The 17,001-nt window shown below is 42.6% G+C and overlaps 2 protein-coding genes across 3 annotated transcripts; both read right to left on the minus strand.

Annotated features, from left to right (window-relative positions):
* Positions 1-365: 365 nt before the first annotated feature.
* On the minus strand, positions 366-11,598 carry LOC113080235 (transcription factor p65-like). 2 transcript variants are annotated; one of them, XM_026252445.1, is made up of 11 exons: positions 11,454-11,598; positions 9,024-9,062; positions 8,552-8,688; positions 8,332-8,477; positions 7,464-7,555; positions 7,234-7,368; positions 5,951-6,055; positions 4,338-4,553; positions 3,942-4,019; positions 3,713-3,805; positions 366-1,898 (listed from the first exon to the last, which is right to left on the minus strand). In XM_026252445.1, exons 1-11 carry the CDS (start codon positions 11,458-11,460, stop codon positions 1,330-1,332), a joined length of 1,617 nt encoding a protein of 538 aa, XP_026108230.1. In that variant the 5' UTR covers positions 11,461-11,598; the 3' UTR covers positions 366-1,329. The 2 variants fall into 2 exon arrangements, with proteins under 2 accessions (XP_026108230.1, XP_026108231.1); XM_026252446.1 differs by lacking the exon at positions 9,024-9,062 and having other exon boundaries at positions 11,454-11,587.
* Positions 11,599-12,540: 942 nt separating this feature from the next.
* LOC113080238 (calcium-binding protein 4-like) lies at positions 12,541-16,927 on the minus strand. The gene is made up of 6 exons (XM_026252451.1): positions 16,846-16,927; positions 15,370-15,400; positions 14,093-14,236; positions 13,900-14,009; positions 13,247-13,394; positions 12,541-13,137 (listed from the first exon to the last, which is right to left on the minus strand). The coding sequence occupies exons 1-6, from the start codon at positions 16,888-16,890 to the stop codon at positions 13,109-13,111; spliced, it is 507 nt and encodes a 168-aa protein (XP_026108236.1). The 5' UTR covers positions 16,891-16,927; the 3' UTR covers positions 12,541-13,108.
* Positions 16,928-17,001: the final 74 nt, after the last annotated feature.

The raw sequence follows: 17,001 nt of genomic DNA on the forward strand, positions 1-17,001 counted from the left end.
AATTGTGTGATTGTGACGAGAAGGTAAAACATAAATCAGAATGAGCTTTATTGCCAGGTGTTTACACTTAAGAGGAGACAGCGAAAAAAAACACATAAAAGAATACAAAATACAAATAAGTAGGTAAGGAATAACAATATACAATTGTATGTGCAGGTATAGTACAATAGGCAGTTGTGTATGATCCTCACACTAGTCTCGGTCTAAGTGTTGCAGAACATAGAGCAGTCCAGTGTTCACTGCATCGTGCACAGACCTCTGATCTGAAGAGGATCCAGTGATGTCCTTCAGCTGATCTGCATCGCATCGGAGATAGAAGCTCAGAACTATCAGAATAATGACAGGAGTCTGAATCGTGAGATGTAAATACATTTATTACAGCTCAAATAATAGTACAAAGCATATTTGATTTGTACAACACTCAAAAGAAGAGGTTTAACTGCAGTAACCACACAACGCCTCAGTCTCTCCTCGAGGTCCTCCGCTCAGATCAGATCAGATCAGACGGGGACAGTAGAGGTCCTCAGAGTAACTCATGTGTAACAGGAGACCAGCACAACTACACACAGCACTGACCGCCTTCATCTCACTGCACACTAGATAAACATGACCCCTTACTAGTGCTCGCTGTGATCTAGGGCTCATCTGCAGATTCATCAGATTTCTGGATACAATGGTGAATGAAACGTTAGCCACCACAGAGCTCGTCTAATCTACCGAAAACCGTTTAATAAAGTTGAAGTTGGGCCATGTCCTTTCAATTTTATGATTTTAATTCCATCTTAGTTTAAATTACACTTAAGTGATAATTAAATAGTGCTTAAAAAGCACGTCTGTTTCCTTGAAATCTAATAAACAACAATTTATTTTAAAATCAGTTCTTCTCAGTTACTCGAGTCCATTTTAATGGCTTACTTAAGTGTTTCTAATAATGTACTACCATTCTGACACCACAGATCACTAATGAAATCTTTTATTTTGTTCTGTAGAGAATCTCTTGTGTTTATGTTGGCCAGCAAACAACGGCATAAAACCTTTACTTTTTAAAAGAATAACTAAACTGTAAATGTTGAACTTGTTGAAACTGTAAAATCTCTCCAGTTGATTACACTTTAAAAGATGAATTATCAAATAAAAACGTAACTGGCTTCAAAACACAGATTTACAGTTTAAATAAAGACAGAAATGGTGCGATGCTCCTTTAAAAGTGTCTGCAGTGGTCAGTGTTCTGAGCGCTCATTGGTCGTGAGGCGGTGGATGCTGGCGCAGTGATTGGCCGAGGGGCTCAGTAAGGCACACAGCGGTCAGTCATCAGGAACAGGAGCTGCTCTAGCTGGGGTGTCCGGACAGGAAGCCCACCTGGTTTGAGCTGGACAGGATGGACATGAAGCGGTCGTCGTCGATGGAGCTGAGCACCTCCAGGTCGTCCAGGACTGTGTGGGGGGTGTTCTCCTGCAGGCCCTCGCTGTGGATCAGGCTGGCGATGCTGGGAGGGATGGACATCCAGGTGGAGCCGCTGCCCCCCGGGGGGTCGTCCACAGCCCTGGCCTCGCCCAGCAGCGCCTGGAAGTCCACCTCGGAGAAGCTGGAGAAGTCTGTTAGCTCGTCGCTGAAGGCGTCCTGGGGAGCGGTGCTCGGAGCGCTCGGGGGCTCGGCCGGGACGAAGCTGCTCAGGGGGAAGTCCTGCAGGTCAGACAGGTTGACCGTGGGGAAGTCCTGCGGGACGCTCTGGTTCGGGAACACCGCAGGCGCGGGCTGGGAGTCCACCGTCAGACTCTGCAGGAACTTCCATGAGTCACCGGAGCTCGACTGATCCGGTTTGAGTGAACTCTGAGTGAACAACTGACCAGGAGCAGGAGAGAAGAACGAGGAGTTCACCGACACACCTGCAGACGCCGCTGAAACACACACACACACACACACACAGGCTTTACACACTGCACCGGTACTATTAACTGTGTTCAACACTGATAATAATCTTCATGTTTCTTGAGCAGTAAATGATCATATTATTCTGATTTCTGAAGATCATGTGACACTGAAGACTGGAGGAATGATGCTGAAAATACAGCGGAGCATCACAGAAATACATTACACTTTAACACAGATTCACACAGAGAACTGATGATTTAGATATAAAGAATATTTCACTGTTTTACTGTTTATGCCACAAATGCTGTTGAATATAACCCAGTTCTTGTCAAGTCAGTTCATTAGTATAGTGCTTTTCACAAGCAGCTTTACAGAATAAAACCAATGTTAAAGGGGTCATATGATGCGATATCAAGTTTTTCTTTCTCTCTTGGTGCATGAAGAAGATCTGTAAAGTCTCAAATCCAGAGAGATATTCTTTATCAAAGTTAAGACTCATCCACGCCCCCCTGAAACACCTCGTTTAAACACAGCCCACATCTCTACATCTCTGTGTGGGAAAGAAGGAGTAACTTGTATTCTCTCTGTGCCCGCCAGTGTCATGTTGTGGAGACGCTGTGTGTTTCGTTGTGAAAGCAAAACTACTTTGTTTGGTTTTCCAAAAGAGGACAGGACTAGAAATCAGTGGTTAAGTTGTATTTCAACACTGTTCCAGAACAGTTCAACCCTAATATTCAGATGAGTGCAGCACATTTTACTGAGGACTGTTTCCTGTGAGAGTAGTCTTCATTGTCGGTGTCTGTTTCTATAGAGTGAGGCAATAACAACTTCACAAGAACAGTGTGGTCTTCTGACTCACAGTCTGTTAGTATGTTTCAGATTTAAAGAATGTGTCTCTGATGATTCTAACGTGAGTTTTGAGCAGTGTAGAGAAGAGCTTGTTTGTTGTTTGATCACAAATGCAGACATGGTTTTGTGTTTACGCAGCGTGATATGCAACGTGTAAAAACACAGTAAAAGTCATTATAATCAGTAATTATGTCTCCACTGGATGCTACACATTATTGGTTTTGTCTCATTGCTCCGGGACACACATCACAGTACAGTGAGGGGCGTAACATTTCTGTCACATGCTTGAGGTATTCAGCCAATCACAACGCACTGGATAGCTGGCCAATCAGAGCACACCTCACTCTTCAGAACGAGGAGCTTTGTAAAAATCAGCACGTTTCAGAAGGCGGGGCTTAGTGGAGAAACAATAATGTGTTTTTTTTCCTTAAACCACATGAACACATTACATTACAACAAATAATGTTCTTTTTAGCACAGTCATATGACCCCTTTAAATGATTAGTTCACCACAGAAACTACAGATCCTCATCCTCAGGCTGTCCAAGATCAGGATGAGCGTGTTTCTTCATCAGATTTGGAGAAATGAAGCAATCCATACTAACACTTCCTCCAGTGAAAAAGTGTTCTGGTCTGAATCAGGAGAGAAATCTGCACAGATCAAGCAGCGTTTAAACAGATCTAAACACATATGTGAGAGACTGGAGATGCTCTTTTTTTACTGGAGGAAGTGTTATTATGGATTATAGACTTATAGATGTGTTTGAGTTAAAAACATCATCAGCTGTTTGGACTCTCATTCTGACGGCACCCATTCACTGCAGAGCATCCATGGATGAGACACTGATGCAGTGCTACATTTCTCCAAACCTGATGAAGAAACACACTCATCCTGATCTCAGATGAACTGAGGATATTTTCAGCACACTCTCATTTGTAACTACTCCAGTAACTCTCAATCCTCCACATGAGTCGGGTCAGATCTGCTCACCTGCTGAGAGACCGCTGGCTGCTGGGGGTTTAGAGAGGCCTAGTGTTCGCTTCGCTGTACTGAACGGCCGTCTGTCTGCGGGCACAGAGGATCCTTAAAACACACACACACACACACACACAGATTATTACACAGAGCAATACACACTACACTGACACACACACACACCTGTGATGATGACACACACACACACACACCTGTGATGATTATGACACACACACACACACACCTGTGATGATGCTGCTCAGTTTGAGGTTCTGCAGCATCCCTTCGGTTCTCTTGCGCTTCTCCATCAGTCTGTGCTCATCTGTTCACACACACACACACACACACACACACACACACACACATCAGACCACCGCTCTGTTCCAGAAACAGCACCACGCACCATTATCTCACCATTCTTTGTCATGTTGGGTTACTATTTTGCACGTTGTCTGAGCATTACAGCCAGAGTCATTTCCCTGGAGTAAAGACAAAGCCTTTCAAGATAACACAACATAACTAAGAATGGTGGATATTAACGCTAAAGTGGGTAGAGAAAAAATCCTTGTCATTATTTTATGCTTGTTATTTTACAATAAGAACTAATATACACATAGGTGTGTGTGAGCAGGGCTCTCACCGGGGTCGGCCGGCAGGTACTGGAAGTCCATGGCCTCGCTGACCTCTCGGTCAGACGGTCTGCGCAGCTGCATCTTCACACGCACCGGCTCCGTCAGGTTCGGGTCACGGTACGGAGGCGTGCGGAAGACGATAGCCACCTGCCGGTGAACATCAGCCTGAGAGAACGAGCCCTTGCTCTCCCACGAGTCCTGGAAGAACCGCACCTCGATGTCCTCTACAGCACACCGCCACAACAACACATTACTCTCAAACACACAATACTCTCAAACACACAATACTTTCAAACACACATTACTCTCAAACACACACTCAAAACATATTACTCTCAAACACAATACTCTCAAACACACAATACTCTCAAACACACAATACTCTCAAACACACAATACTCTCAAACACACACTCAAAACATATTATTACTCTCAAACACACACTCAAAACATATTACTCTCTAACACACACTCAAAACATTCAAAAACATATTACTCACAAAAACATTACTCTCAATCACTGTCAAAATCATTACTCACAAACACTCAAAAACATTACTCTTAAACATTAACAAAAAACTTAACTTAATTCAAGATCTAGACTATAAAATATCTTTACATGATTTGGGTTCTCATGTAAATTAGCCTCATTTAAACATGTTGGTCAGATATTTTACTGAAAAAAAAAACTCCATTTTATTTTTTATTTACTAAAAAGCAAGAAAAGTATTTTATTTAAACTTATTGTTTTTCTTCTTATTTTATAGTTTGTTTAAATAAATTTTAAATATAATAAAAAAATAAAGAAATAACTTATTTAATTTTACAATTAAAATTAAAATACAAAATACACAAATTATTTTATTAAAACTTACTTTATTTCGTCTAGTTGCCAAGGCATCACTCTCATTTTTATAAAAATGTAATAAATTTTGTACAAAAATGTATTAGGGAACTAATAAAAATGACCAACCCCCCCCCCCCCATCAAAACGTAAAAATGAAAGATATTAACTCTTTCCCCGCCAGTGTTTTTGAAAAAATGTGGCCAGCGTTTTTTTTATCATTTTCTCTTAATTTCATGGCCTTCTGTTTTATGATTATCTGATCATGCAATACATCAAAATAAAGATTAGACCCTCACACAAAATCTAAAAGTTTTAGTCCAGCTTCAAGCATTGTTTTTTTTTATTTTTTTTTTTTATCAATGCTTGAATGTAGGTAGGTATCACAAAAAAAACACACCATTTTGAGCTAAAAGCTGAAAAAACTGCATTTATATTAAACACTACATCTGTATCATATCCAGTAATATCAAAGCAAAGCTGCAGTAGATGGCTTCCATCAGTTCTGCCAAAACATCAGGCAGGTTTCATGTATATGCGGTTAGTGTTGATAATCACATTATTTTTAATATGCACACGCTTACACATGAGGTGCTAGTTTCTGTGTTTTTGATCGAGTGACTCTAAACTACTTGAGGAGATGTGTGATAGTGCCCCATATCGTATAACAGTGAAAACACAGACAGCTGGGATATTGTGTGTTTGGCAGGGAAAGAGTTAATAAAGCTATAACAGTGTGTCAGTGATGCTGGTGAGGTTTGTGTGTATTCTGCGCACCCTTCTGCACTTTATCACACAGCAGGAAGATCTCGTCTCCTCCTCGGCAGCTGCCAGAGTTCCTGTTGACCCGACAGATCTTGAGCTCGGCCGTGTTGGGAGCGCCTGAGGAGAGAGAGAGGTCAGAGCGGTCAGGCTCAGCGTGCTAGCGGTCAGATCGGGTCAGCTAGCGGTCAGTCAGGCTCAGCGTGCTAGCGCTCAGATCGGGTCCGCTAGCGGTCAGGCTCAGTGTGCTAGCGCTCAGATCGGGTCAGCTAGCGGTCAGTCAGGCTCAGCGTGCTAGCGCTCAGATCGGGTCCGCTAGCGGTCAGTCAGGCTCAGCGTGCTAGCGCTCAGATCGGGTCCGCTAGCGGTCAGTCAGGCTCAGCGTGCTAGCGGTCAGATCGGGTCAGCTAGCGGTCAGGCTCAGTGTGCTAGCGGTCAGATCGGGTCCGCTAGCGGTCAGTCAGGCTCAGCGTGCTAGCACTCAGATCGGGTCAGCTAGCGGTCAGTCAGGCTCAGCGTGCTAGCGATCAGATCGGGTCCGCTAGCGGTCAGTCAGGCTCAGCGTGCTAGCACTCAGATCGGGTCAGCTAGCGGTCAGTCAGGCTCAGCGTGCTAGCGCTCAGATCGGGTCCGCTAGCGGTCAGTCAGGCTCAGCGTGCTTGCGGTCAGATCGGTACAGCTAGCGGTCAGGCTCAGTGTGCTAGCGGTCAGATCGGGTTCGCTAGCGGTCAGTCAGCTCAGCGTGCTAGCGCTCAGATCGGGTCCGCTAGCGGTCAGTCATGCTCAGCGTGCTAGCGGTCAGATCGGGTCAGCTAGCGGTCAGTCAGGCTCAGCGTGCTAGCGCTCAGATCGGGTCCGCTAGCGGTCAGTAAGGCTCGGCGTGTTAGCGGTCAGACCGGGTCCGCTAGCGGTCAGTCAGGCTCAGCGTGCTAGCGCTCAGATCGGGTCAGCTAGCGGTCAGGCTCAGCGTACTAGCGGTCAGATCGGGTCAGCTAGCGGTCAGTCAGGCTCAGCGTGCTAGCGCTCAGATCGGGTCAGCTAGCGGTCAGGCTCAGCGTACTAGCGGTCAGACCGGGTCCGCTAGCGGTCAGTCAGGCTCAGCGTGCTAGCGCTCAGATCGGGTCAGCTAGCGGTCAGGCTCAGCGTACTAGCGGTCAGACCGGGTCCGCTAGCGGTCAGTCAGGCTCAGCGTGCTAGCGCTCAGATCGGGTCAGCTAGCGGTCAGGCTCAGCGTACTAGCGGTCAGATCGGGTCCGCTAGCGGTCAGTCGGGCTCAGTGTGCTATCGGTCAGACTCACGGTTGTCGTAGATGGGCTGAGACACGACGGGCTCCAGAGGAAACAGATCTCCGCTGGGCAGCGTGATGGACACCTGGACACACAGGCGCACCGCGTTCAGATCGTACTCCTCCTCCCAGATCTTGGGCTCAGGAACTGCACACACACACACACACACACACACACACTCTTACTCACACACTCCATCCCTTCACAACGGCTGCTCTTCATCAGTGGTGTGTGTTTCTTACTATTAAAGGGGTTGTTCTGTGTCTGCAGGCGACAGGAAACTGCGTCTCCCACATCCTTCTTCTTCACGCACTGAATCCCCAGATTCTGGAAACTGAAGGAGAGAGAAGCGTCTCAGACGGATGAAAGCAGAGGCAGCGCTCACGTCTGAGACAGACTCTGATGTTTCTGAGGACCAGCGCTAAACTTAGTACTGACCAAAGATTACTCCTCCAACCCGCTCATGAGCATCGTTTCAGTAGAGTCTGAATCTAAATCAGTTCCTGGCAGTGGAGGAGTGTTTTACTGTTACTGTACTTCTTTATTTTGGGGAAACTCCAGACAATGCATGAGATCATGATTTCTACTCCACTGCATTTGTTCTTCATTATTCTGAAATAAATCACCATCTGCTCTGAGACACAAGAGCGAATGAATGAGTCGATTCTTTACAATCAACCTGCTGAATCGCTTCACAAGACACTCCGAACGAATCATTAGTGAGTAAACTCCTCAGGTGTGCATTATTTCCTAATAACTCAATGGACTGAAGTCAATTACTCCACATACAAGACATCGATCAGATGAGATATTTCAAGGCATCTGTCCAGTTTTTGTACTTGAAACGCTGTTGTGAGTTGGATTATTTCTTCTGCATCTCATCTAAACCCTCTGTTGCTACTTCCACAACATCAGTTTAAACCTAGTAATGATCAGACTACTGCAGTTAATACAATTAATAACTACTTTATGACAGAGAGAGAGAGAGATCACCACTCTGCGTCTCTCAATAGTGCTCGACTGTCACGTGTGTGTGTTGTATTTGGGTTCTTCATCCAAAGTGGTTGCTGGGAAACCCTCAGCTCATCTCACACACACACACACACACACCTGTGTATCCGGCGCTCCTGTAGGTCTGCCTCATAGTATCCGTGTTTGCAGTCTTTGCCCACCAGCTCGTGTGGGTGTGGCTTGTACGGCTGGTTCTTGGTGACCAATGAGATCCTGACTCTCAGCGGGCCGCTGTAGTTGTGCACCTATGAGAAGAGCACACGGAGTCATGTGACCCGGGGTGTTGTGTGTGTGTGTGTGTGTGTGTGTGAGAGCAGACCTTGATGGCGGGGTGTGTTTTCGTGGTGTCGTTGCTCTTCTCTCCAGGGATGCTGCCGGCCGATCGACCCTCACACTTATAACGGAAACGCATCCCTCGTGCTTTCGGCTGCTCGATGATCTCCACGAACGGATGGCCTTCAGACACACACACACACACACACACAGTTACTGTACAGCATGCTGCGTTTTGGAGTTCATCTCAAATAATCTACAGCTCATGCGCTAGTGTTGGTGGTAGGGTTTTAAATGTGTCTCTTTGTTAGTTGTTTAGGGTCTGTGATCAGTTTAAGGCATCCCTGGTGAATAACCGTGTCTCTGGAGTCTCTGAAAGTGCAGTGAGCCGTGCACAGCTTGCTCTGTTATCATCACAACACACATGTGGACTGTTGTTCAGAGGCAGATCTGAAGGTAAATGAGTGAGTGACTAGAGTCGATCCTGAAGACAGTGCCGGTGTAGTGACTTCTCGTACCTTGGGACACCGGGGACGCTCCCCACTGCTGAAACAGTCCTGAAACAACAACAGATCACAGATCAGCTCATAACACACTCCTACACCAGACTCCACCATGAGCCCGGGATACACCACACCGCTACACACACCATTCATGCAGAAAATCAGCTTTTAACAGTAAAAATATTATTTCATTAGTTCTTCTGACCTTCATACACTGTTCATAGCTTAGCCAATAATGAACATTAGCTGTAAACGTGCTCATCCTCAGTTCATCAGAGATCAGGATGAGTTTGTGTCTTCATCAGGTTTGTAGATATGTAGCACTGCATCAGTGTCTCATCAATGGATGCTCTGCAGTGAATGGGTGCCGTCAGAATGAGAGTCCAAACAGCTGATAAAAACATCACAGTAATAAAAACTGCATCTGCTGTTGTCTCTCACATATTAGTTTAGATCTGTTTAAACGCTGCTTGATCTGTGCAGATTTCTCTCCTGATTCAGACCAGAACACTTTTTCACTGGAGGAAGTGTTATTATGGATTATAGACTCTGTGTTTGAGTTAAAATCATCTTAATGCTGGATGTGTTTCATCTTTTGTCTTCTCCAGATGTTCACTGATGGACTGGAGTGCTGTGGATTATTGTGATGTTTTTATCAGACTCTCATTCTGACGGCACCCATTCACTGCAGAGCATCCATTGATGAGACACTGATGCAGTGCTACATTTCTACAAACCTGATGAAGAAACACACTTACAAATCCGATGGAGTGATCTTTTGTGGATGACAGAATCATGTCAAATAACATTTCACCCCAACATAGTCACACTCAACAGAAAACATCCTTTCCCATTATTCTGCAGTTTCTGTTTCTTTAAGTGTGTTTTCATAAGATTCATGAATCAGACTCTACACAAAGACAATCATGAGCATGAGACGGCCCAAGAGGAAAATCCAGAAAGGGCGGGAGACGGCAAACACACTCTGACCTACTTAAACCTGGTTATGAAGACTAACCCGTCTGCTGGATGAAGCGAGTTAACATCTCACACTCTCAGAGTAAACATTCTGCAACGCTTTCAACATCAACCACAGACACACTTCACCCTCACGAAGACACCAGGACTGAAGGGGTTAATGAGAGCAGGGCGATGACATCACGTCTGAATCATCTCAGGGTCCCGAATCACTGCTGAAGAGCTGGAGTTACTCAGATGTTTCTGCTCCCTCAGATTACAGATTTATAATAGTTGTATCTCAGACAAATATTGTCCTCCGAACAAACCACACATCAATGGAGAGATCATTTATTCAGCTTCAGATGATGTAGACATCTCAATTTCGAAAAATTGACACTTATGACTACTGTGTCACAAATATGATACATAAAGCCTGTAAAGGATCAATCTGATCAAGTGTTGCTGTTTCAGACGTAATCTCCTCCGTATCTTCAGTCTCTGTCAGAGTAACTCTACAAACACTTCTGCTGTCAGATCGAGTGATTGTGATCAAGTAAAGGTCAGAAGAACTGCAGTAATATCCCCAGATGATTTTATATCTAAATCATAAAAAAGTGATGTACATAAATTAATGAAAAAATATTAAAATAGAGACTAGATAACAATATAAATAAATAAAAGAAAGTCTTAACATAATTAGATTAAGATAAAGATTTCTGATACAGTAAACAGGACAGTGCTATAGTGAATGAAAAAAAAAAATTATGTAACAAAGTATATTCTATTATTCTAAATTGGTACACCAGCTTAAATGAACACAAACCCAGTCTTTATAGATCAAATACAACTGCCCCTTTACATTGTACGACAGGATCTGTGTTTTAAAGAAATACTGTAAACCAGTCAGTGTGTGTGTGTGTGAGAGAGAGTGTGTGTGTTTACACTCAATATCCCATCATCCTCTGCTGGTGAAGGAGCAGGTTTAGTTTGTGAGGAGGTGATGTTTACTAACCAATCCCTATGAGTTAACCCTAACCAGCTGTGGTGCATCAGCCCCTTAACCTACCCATCACACCACTAACCAGCAGAATTAAACAGCACAGCCTTCGACTTTATCTGAGGAAGACTAACAAATCTGTCCCTCTCACACACACTCACTCAAACAAACACACACACACACTCACTCACTCACACACACACACACACACACACACACACACACACACACACACACACACACTCTCTCTCTCTCTCTCTCTCGCTCTCTCTCTCTCTCTCTCTCTCTCTCTCACACACACACACACACACACACACACACACACACACCTGTAGGCCATAACGATCAGCGGAACGGAACGGAACGCTCGGTTGTCCGCCGAAACCAAGAGCAAAACTTCGGCGGCGGGACTTTCCCTCGCGCGCGGACACAAACAAGCCGTTCCCGCCGTTCAGAGGAGTAGCGCGGCGTCACAACGCTCCACTTACCGTCCATGTCGCGCGTCGCTGCGGCTCGGGTTCTTCTCCGTCGCGTTTAACGCGTTTCCGCGCTGCAGGGTAGAACGAACGACACTCAGAACGACGCTGTTTTCCGCGCGCTCCCGCCTCGAATGTCGATGTGCACGCGCACGCGCGCGGTCATACCCGGATGACGCACTTACGTCGCCAACACAACAACACAGAAGAAATGAGTCAAAACACACACACACATTTCACCGCAGGAACACCGTCAGGCCAACCGAGAAACATTACACAAGAAACCGCTCAGTCTACTTCAGATCTATAACTCAGCAGAAGATGATTAGGGGTCAAAGGGTCAGTTCAATCAATACATCAATAAAGATCTAAAGTTATCTGTAGAAAACAAGTAAATGAGCGGAGAACAACAGATAACTTTTCTGAGTAATAATGTGTAAGTTGTTATAAATGTTGAAAACTGAAATCGAAAACATTAAGTTTGTTCATAAGATCAGGATTTCCCAACAGAGGGCGCACAAACTCTGTTTATCACCAACTCTTGAAGTAAAAATACTAAAATGGTATTTTAATAATCTTACAATATTTGTAAACCTCTCGAAAAAAATGCAGCAAAGCATTTATGAATATACCACACACACACACATATTAAAGCCATAATTATGATAAAAAAAATTATGAGATACATTTTTTTTAATGAAATGCTTAATCATTAATAATATAGTCATAATGTTGACTTTTCGTGCCGTATTAAAGCTTGGTTTGGCAGAACTGGGCTTCAGACTCACATTAGTCTTTATGCTGATAAAGCTGAGTGTTGTCTGGAGTGTGTGGTGTGTGAGGGGTTAAACAGCACTGCTGCTCTGCTGTGAATCTGTGTGATCAGATGGTCTGAGCTGATAATCCTGCCTCTTCTGCTTCCAGGTAGAGGATAAGACTTCCTCTCGTATTCCTCCAGACTCTTTCCATGACACTGTCTGCTGATGACATCACTGTCAGACGGAGAGAAGAAGAGAAGAAGGTTTCCTCTGATGTTCTGATGCTTTAGTCTCTGTGTCTCTCATCTCTCAGACGAGACGCTCCGCTTCTGTGCCATCTAAACATATTCAGCCTGAACTACTCAAAAAAAACATGTTTAATGTAGAACACTTATAGAAAATCTCATGCTTTTTCACACTTTTACTTTTTGTTAACAAAACTGAAAAAATAAACTTGACACTTGATCAAATATCTATGCATAAAATTACCTCTAAATACATTTACACATCAGATACATAAACAATATTTTACATTAAAATCACAGTCATCTACATACTGCAACGCATTACTTTAACAAATCATTACAAATCCTCTTTTCTTGACCTGAAACTGAAGTCTCCTATGATCAGGCGTCTCTCACTGTCTCAGAATTAATTTCCATGGCTTTTCCAGACATTCATCAACTCATTTCACAGAAAATACTTGGCAACCTCCATTCGTATATTTAAATATACAGATTTAAATTAGCATTAGTCCATACTATAGAGTAGAACAAAACTAGAGATGCATTTTCATTACAGAGATGACTGTGGCCCTGAATGATTGGACACAGTTCTAAAGATCCCAGATATTCCAGGTTTTCCCGGATCGTGCTGTCGGATCAGGAACGCTGACAGTAGATCAGGGTGTTATCGCACCGACAGCATCATCACAAACTCTGGAAGAGTCCAATCATATTCAACATCATCAGATCACTGCTGCCTCACATCTCTGAATTTTATTATAAATGCTTATATTTTATACTGCGACTGGAGCAGATCTCTCACCGTCGAAATCCACGGTTCCGTCTCCGTTCAGGTCCAGCTCCTTCAGGATCTCCTCCAGCTCTCCTTTCTTGAGTTTCTCTCCTAACAGCGTCCTCAGAGCCTCCTTCATCTCATCCAGAGAGATCTTCCCATCACCGTCAGCGTCGAACTGAGCACAAACAGCAAACACACACGCTTCATCCACTACTCAGACTAAACAAAACTGCTCGAATACACTCAGAGCAAGACATTACAGCTGGATAGGGTTAAGAAAATAGAGTATACCATACTACAGCTGACTGATTGTGACACTTTCCTTTTATTATTATTATTTTTCTGTATTACAAGTTTTCTGAAATGTTATGTTGAAATATGCAAATGAGGCATCTAATTAAATCTGCACTTATTTGCATACACGTCCAGCTCATGAATCTGAACACTGAATGCACTCGGGCTTAAACCTTTCTTTGGTTTAGTAGCTTTTTCCAGAGGGGGATTTGGATTTCTCTTGTGCTTTTTAAAATAAAAAATACAATGAAATTGTGAAATATTTTTCTAATGTAAAGCAGCTGTTTTAGTCTTGATTGATTTTGAACTCTTTTGAACCGTGTATATTGTAGTGTAATCTGTGGGTCTATGGAGTGACTGATGAGGGTCTGTGGTTGTATTTGTACCTGACAGAAGGAGCTTTTGAGCTCTTTGAGTCCCAGCATATCCGCCGTCTCCACCATCATCCTGGGGCCCATCAACTCACAGAAATCATCGAAATCCATCAGACCTCCAACTGAACACACAAAAACACCATGTGACCTGAGAGGCTGATATATGCTACTTGAGTTTATTATATTAGTGTGTACAGATACTGACGCCTCATCTTGATCTGTTGGATGATCTCCAGCAGCTCCATCTCTGTGGGCATGTAGCCCATCGTCCGCATGCACTCGGCCAGATCCTTATAGTTCAGATAGCCGTCCTGATCGTAATCAAACTCCTTGAATGCCTCTGCCAGCTCTGGAACACAGAGGTGTGATGTGATGCTATGTAATGATTTGTGATTTGATTATCTGTGATGTGACATGATAATTTGTGATGTGATGATTGAACTGAGATGTTTGATGATCTGTGAATGATTATTTGTGATTGGATAATCTTTGATGTGATGATTTGTGATTTGACAATCTGTGATGAACTGAGATGTGATAATATATGATGTGATTATCTGTGATGAGATGAATTGATGATATATGATGTGATGATTTGCAATGTGATATTTGTGATTTGATGATCTGAGATGCAATGATTTATGATTTGATGATATGTGATGTGATGATTTATGATTTGTGATGTAATGATTTGATTGTCTGTGATGTGATTATTTGTGATTTGATTGTCTGTGATGTAATATTTTATGATTTGATGATCTGTGAATGATTATTTGTGATATGATGATCTGTGATGTAATAATTGATCTGAGATGTGATGTGATGATCTGAGATTATCTGTGATGTGATATTTGTGATTTGATGATCTGAGATGCAATGATTTATGATTTGATGATTTGTGATGTGATGATTTATGATTTGTGATGTAATGATTTATTATTTGTGATTTGATGATTTATGATTTGTGATGTAATGATTTTATTGTCTGTTATGTGATTATTTGTGATATGATTATCTGTGATGTAATATTTTATGATTTGATCTGTGAATGATTATTTGTGATTTGATGATCTGTGATGTGATAATTGATCTGAGATGATCTGTGATGTGATGATTTGTGATTTGATGATATCTGATGATTTGTGATTTGATGTCCTGTGATGTGATGATCTGAGATGTGATGTTTTATTATATATGATGTGATGAATGATGTGATGTTATGATTTGTGATGTAATGATTGATTTGAGATGTGATGATTTGATTATATATGATGCAATGACTGATGTGATATAATGATTTGTCATGTAATATTTGTGTTGTGATGATCGTGCAATGATTTAGGTGATGTGATGATTTGTGATGTGATATTTGTGATGTGATGATCGTGCAATGATTTAGGTGATGTGATGATTTGTGATGTGATATTTGTGATGTGATGATCTGTGATGTGATGTGATGTGGTCAGATGGTGTGATACTCACCGTCTAGCTCTGGCTGAGACAGCTCTCGCTCCTGACAGAAAACATAGAGAGATCACATTAGTTGTGTATGTGGTTGTTATAAGTGCTGGTGATCTGATCCGAATCAATCAGGACACGTTCAGATTAAAGAAAAAAAAACGTATGAAAATGTTTCTAGTCAGTTTCGCTATTTTTTTTTTCTGTTTTGTTTTTCATTTTCCAATTTTACACGGCATAAATGTTGCTATTTTGATATTTCGTTGTGTTTTTACTCCATTTAACTCTTTTCATGTGGAAATTAAATACAATTGAAAATGTAGAAAATAAATAAAAAATAAATAAACATTTCTTTCTAACTTTTACTCAGTCGTATTATCACATCGGATGACAGCAACACAAAGAGAGACACTAAACTGAGTTCTGATGAGTTTTGCAAACACTCTTAACTGAGAATAGAGTACAGATTAAAGCCAGAAGCTCTCAAAGACTGGAAATAGAGACGGTGACCCCCTAAAGGTCAAACTGAGTATTAAATGAGCTTTTAATCATCGTCAGTTGATCTGAATATAAAGTTTGCTAATTTCACTAACTGGGTAGAAAAAAAAATTGAGTTTGTCTATCAAAAAACATAAACATTAAAATCTTAAATTATTTCCCAAGAATGGGAACAGATTTAATATTTCATATAAAAGTAACCTTAAACATTTCAACCAGATAAAAACCCAAACTTCACATTTCATTTGTGTTCAACACTACAAGAAGGAATCAGAAATGAACGGCAGGCAGGAATCACACAGACACACGTTTAGAGCACGAGTCAGGTCATGAATCGAACACCACCACTGTCCGTCCCATCCGCTTAAGCCCCGTTAAACCTCGTTAGAGTAAATGAAGAGTGACACTCAACTGCGTCATGGGCTATTATTACAGTCTGAGAGAGATTACAGGGGTTAACGAGCGTTTAACAGACCCACCACACACATCACGCTCTGAGACGCACAAAACACAAGAGTCAAGAGTAAAGACATTTCATCATGAAATCAGCAGAAATACTGGTGTCATCAGAGCAACATCTCAGCAGTGAACAAGTAAAGCATAGATGACTTACTCTGCTGTCTCATACTGCACGCACTGTCCCAAATAAACATTTCAGCACAATTAATCACATCCCCACGTTTAAGCAAGGAAACTGCAGATATGTGACTAGGTTTGACATCAGTGATGTTATTGATGTCTGAAGGTTGTTGTATATTTAGTGTTCATCATTATAAGGGATGACTTCAGTTCTGATCTGTTCATCACTCAGAGATATTAAATAACTTGGCATTTCATGGCCTTTTCTTTCTTTTTGGAGCCTGTCAGACTGTGATCACATGAAGTGATGTTAGAAAGCAGAGAGAAAGAGGACAATGCCTGTATGTAGTTGTCGTTCCTGCATGAATGACTGATTTAAAGAGCTGAAGCAGGTGTAGTAAGAAGTGACGGAGTCTGAGATACCTGTCCGAAGACGCTGTTCAGCAGGTTAGTGTACACCTTGTTCATGGCATCCTCGTTGGATTTCTTGCATTTCTTCTTCTTGGTGGCGTCTCCGGACGCTGTCTTGCGGAGAGCAGATTTGGGGGCGGAGCCTTCAGCTGTTTGGCTGGATTTGGT

Source organism: Carassius auratus, unplaced genomic scaffold (genome assembly GCF_003368295.1).
Source record: "Carassius auratus strain Wakin unplaced genomic scaffold, ASM336829v1 scaf_tig00030446, whole genome shotgun sequence".
NCBI lineage: Eukaryota > Metazoa > Chordata > Actinopteri > Cypriniformes > Cyprinidae > Carassius > Carassius auratus.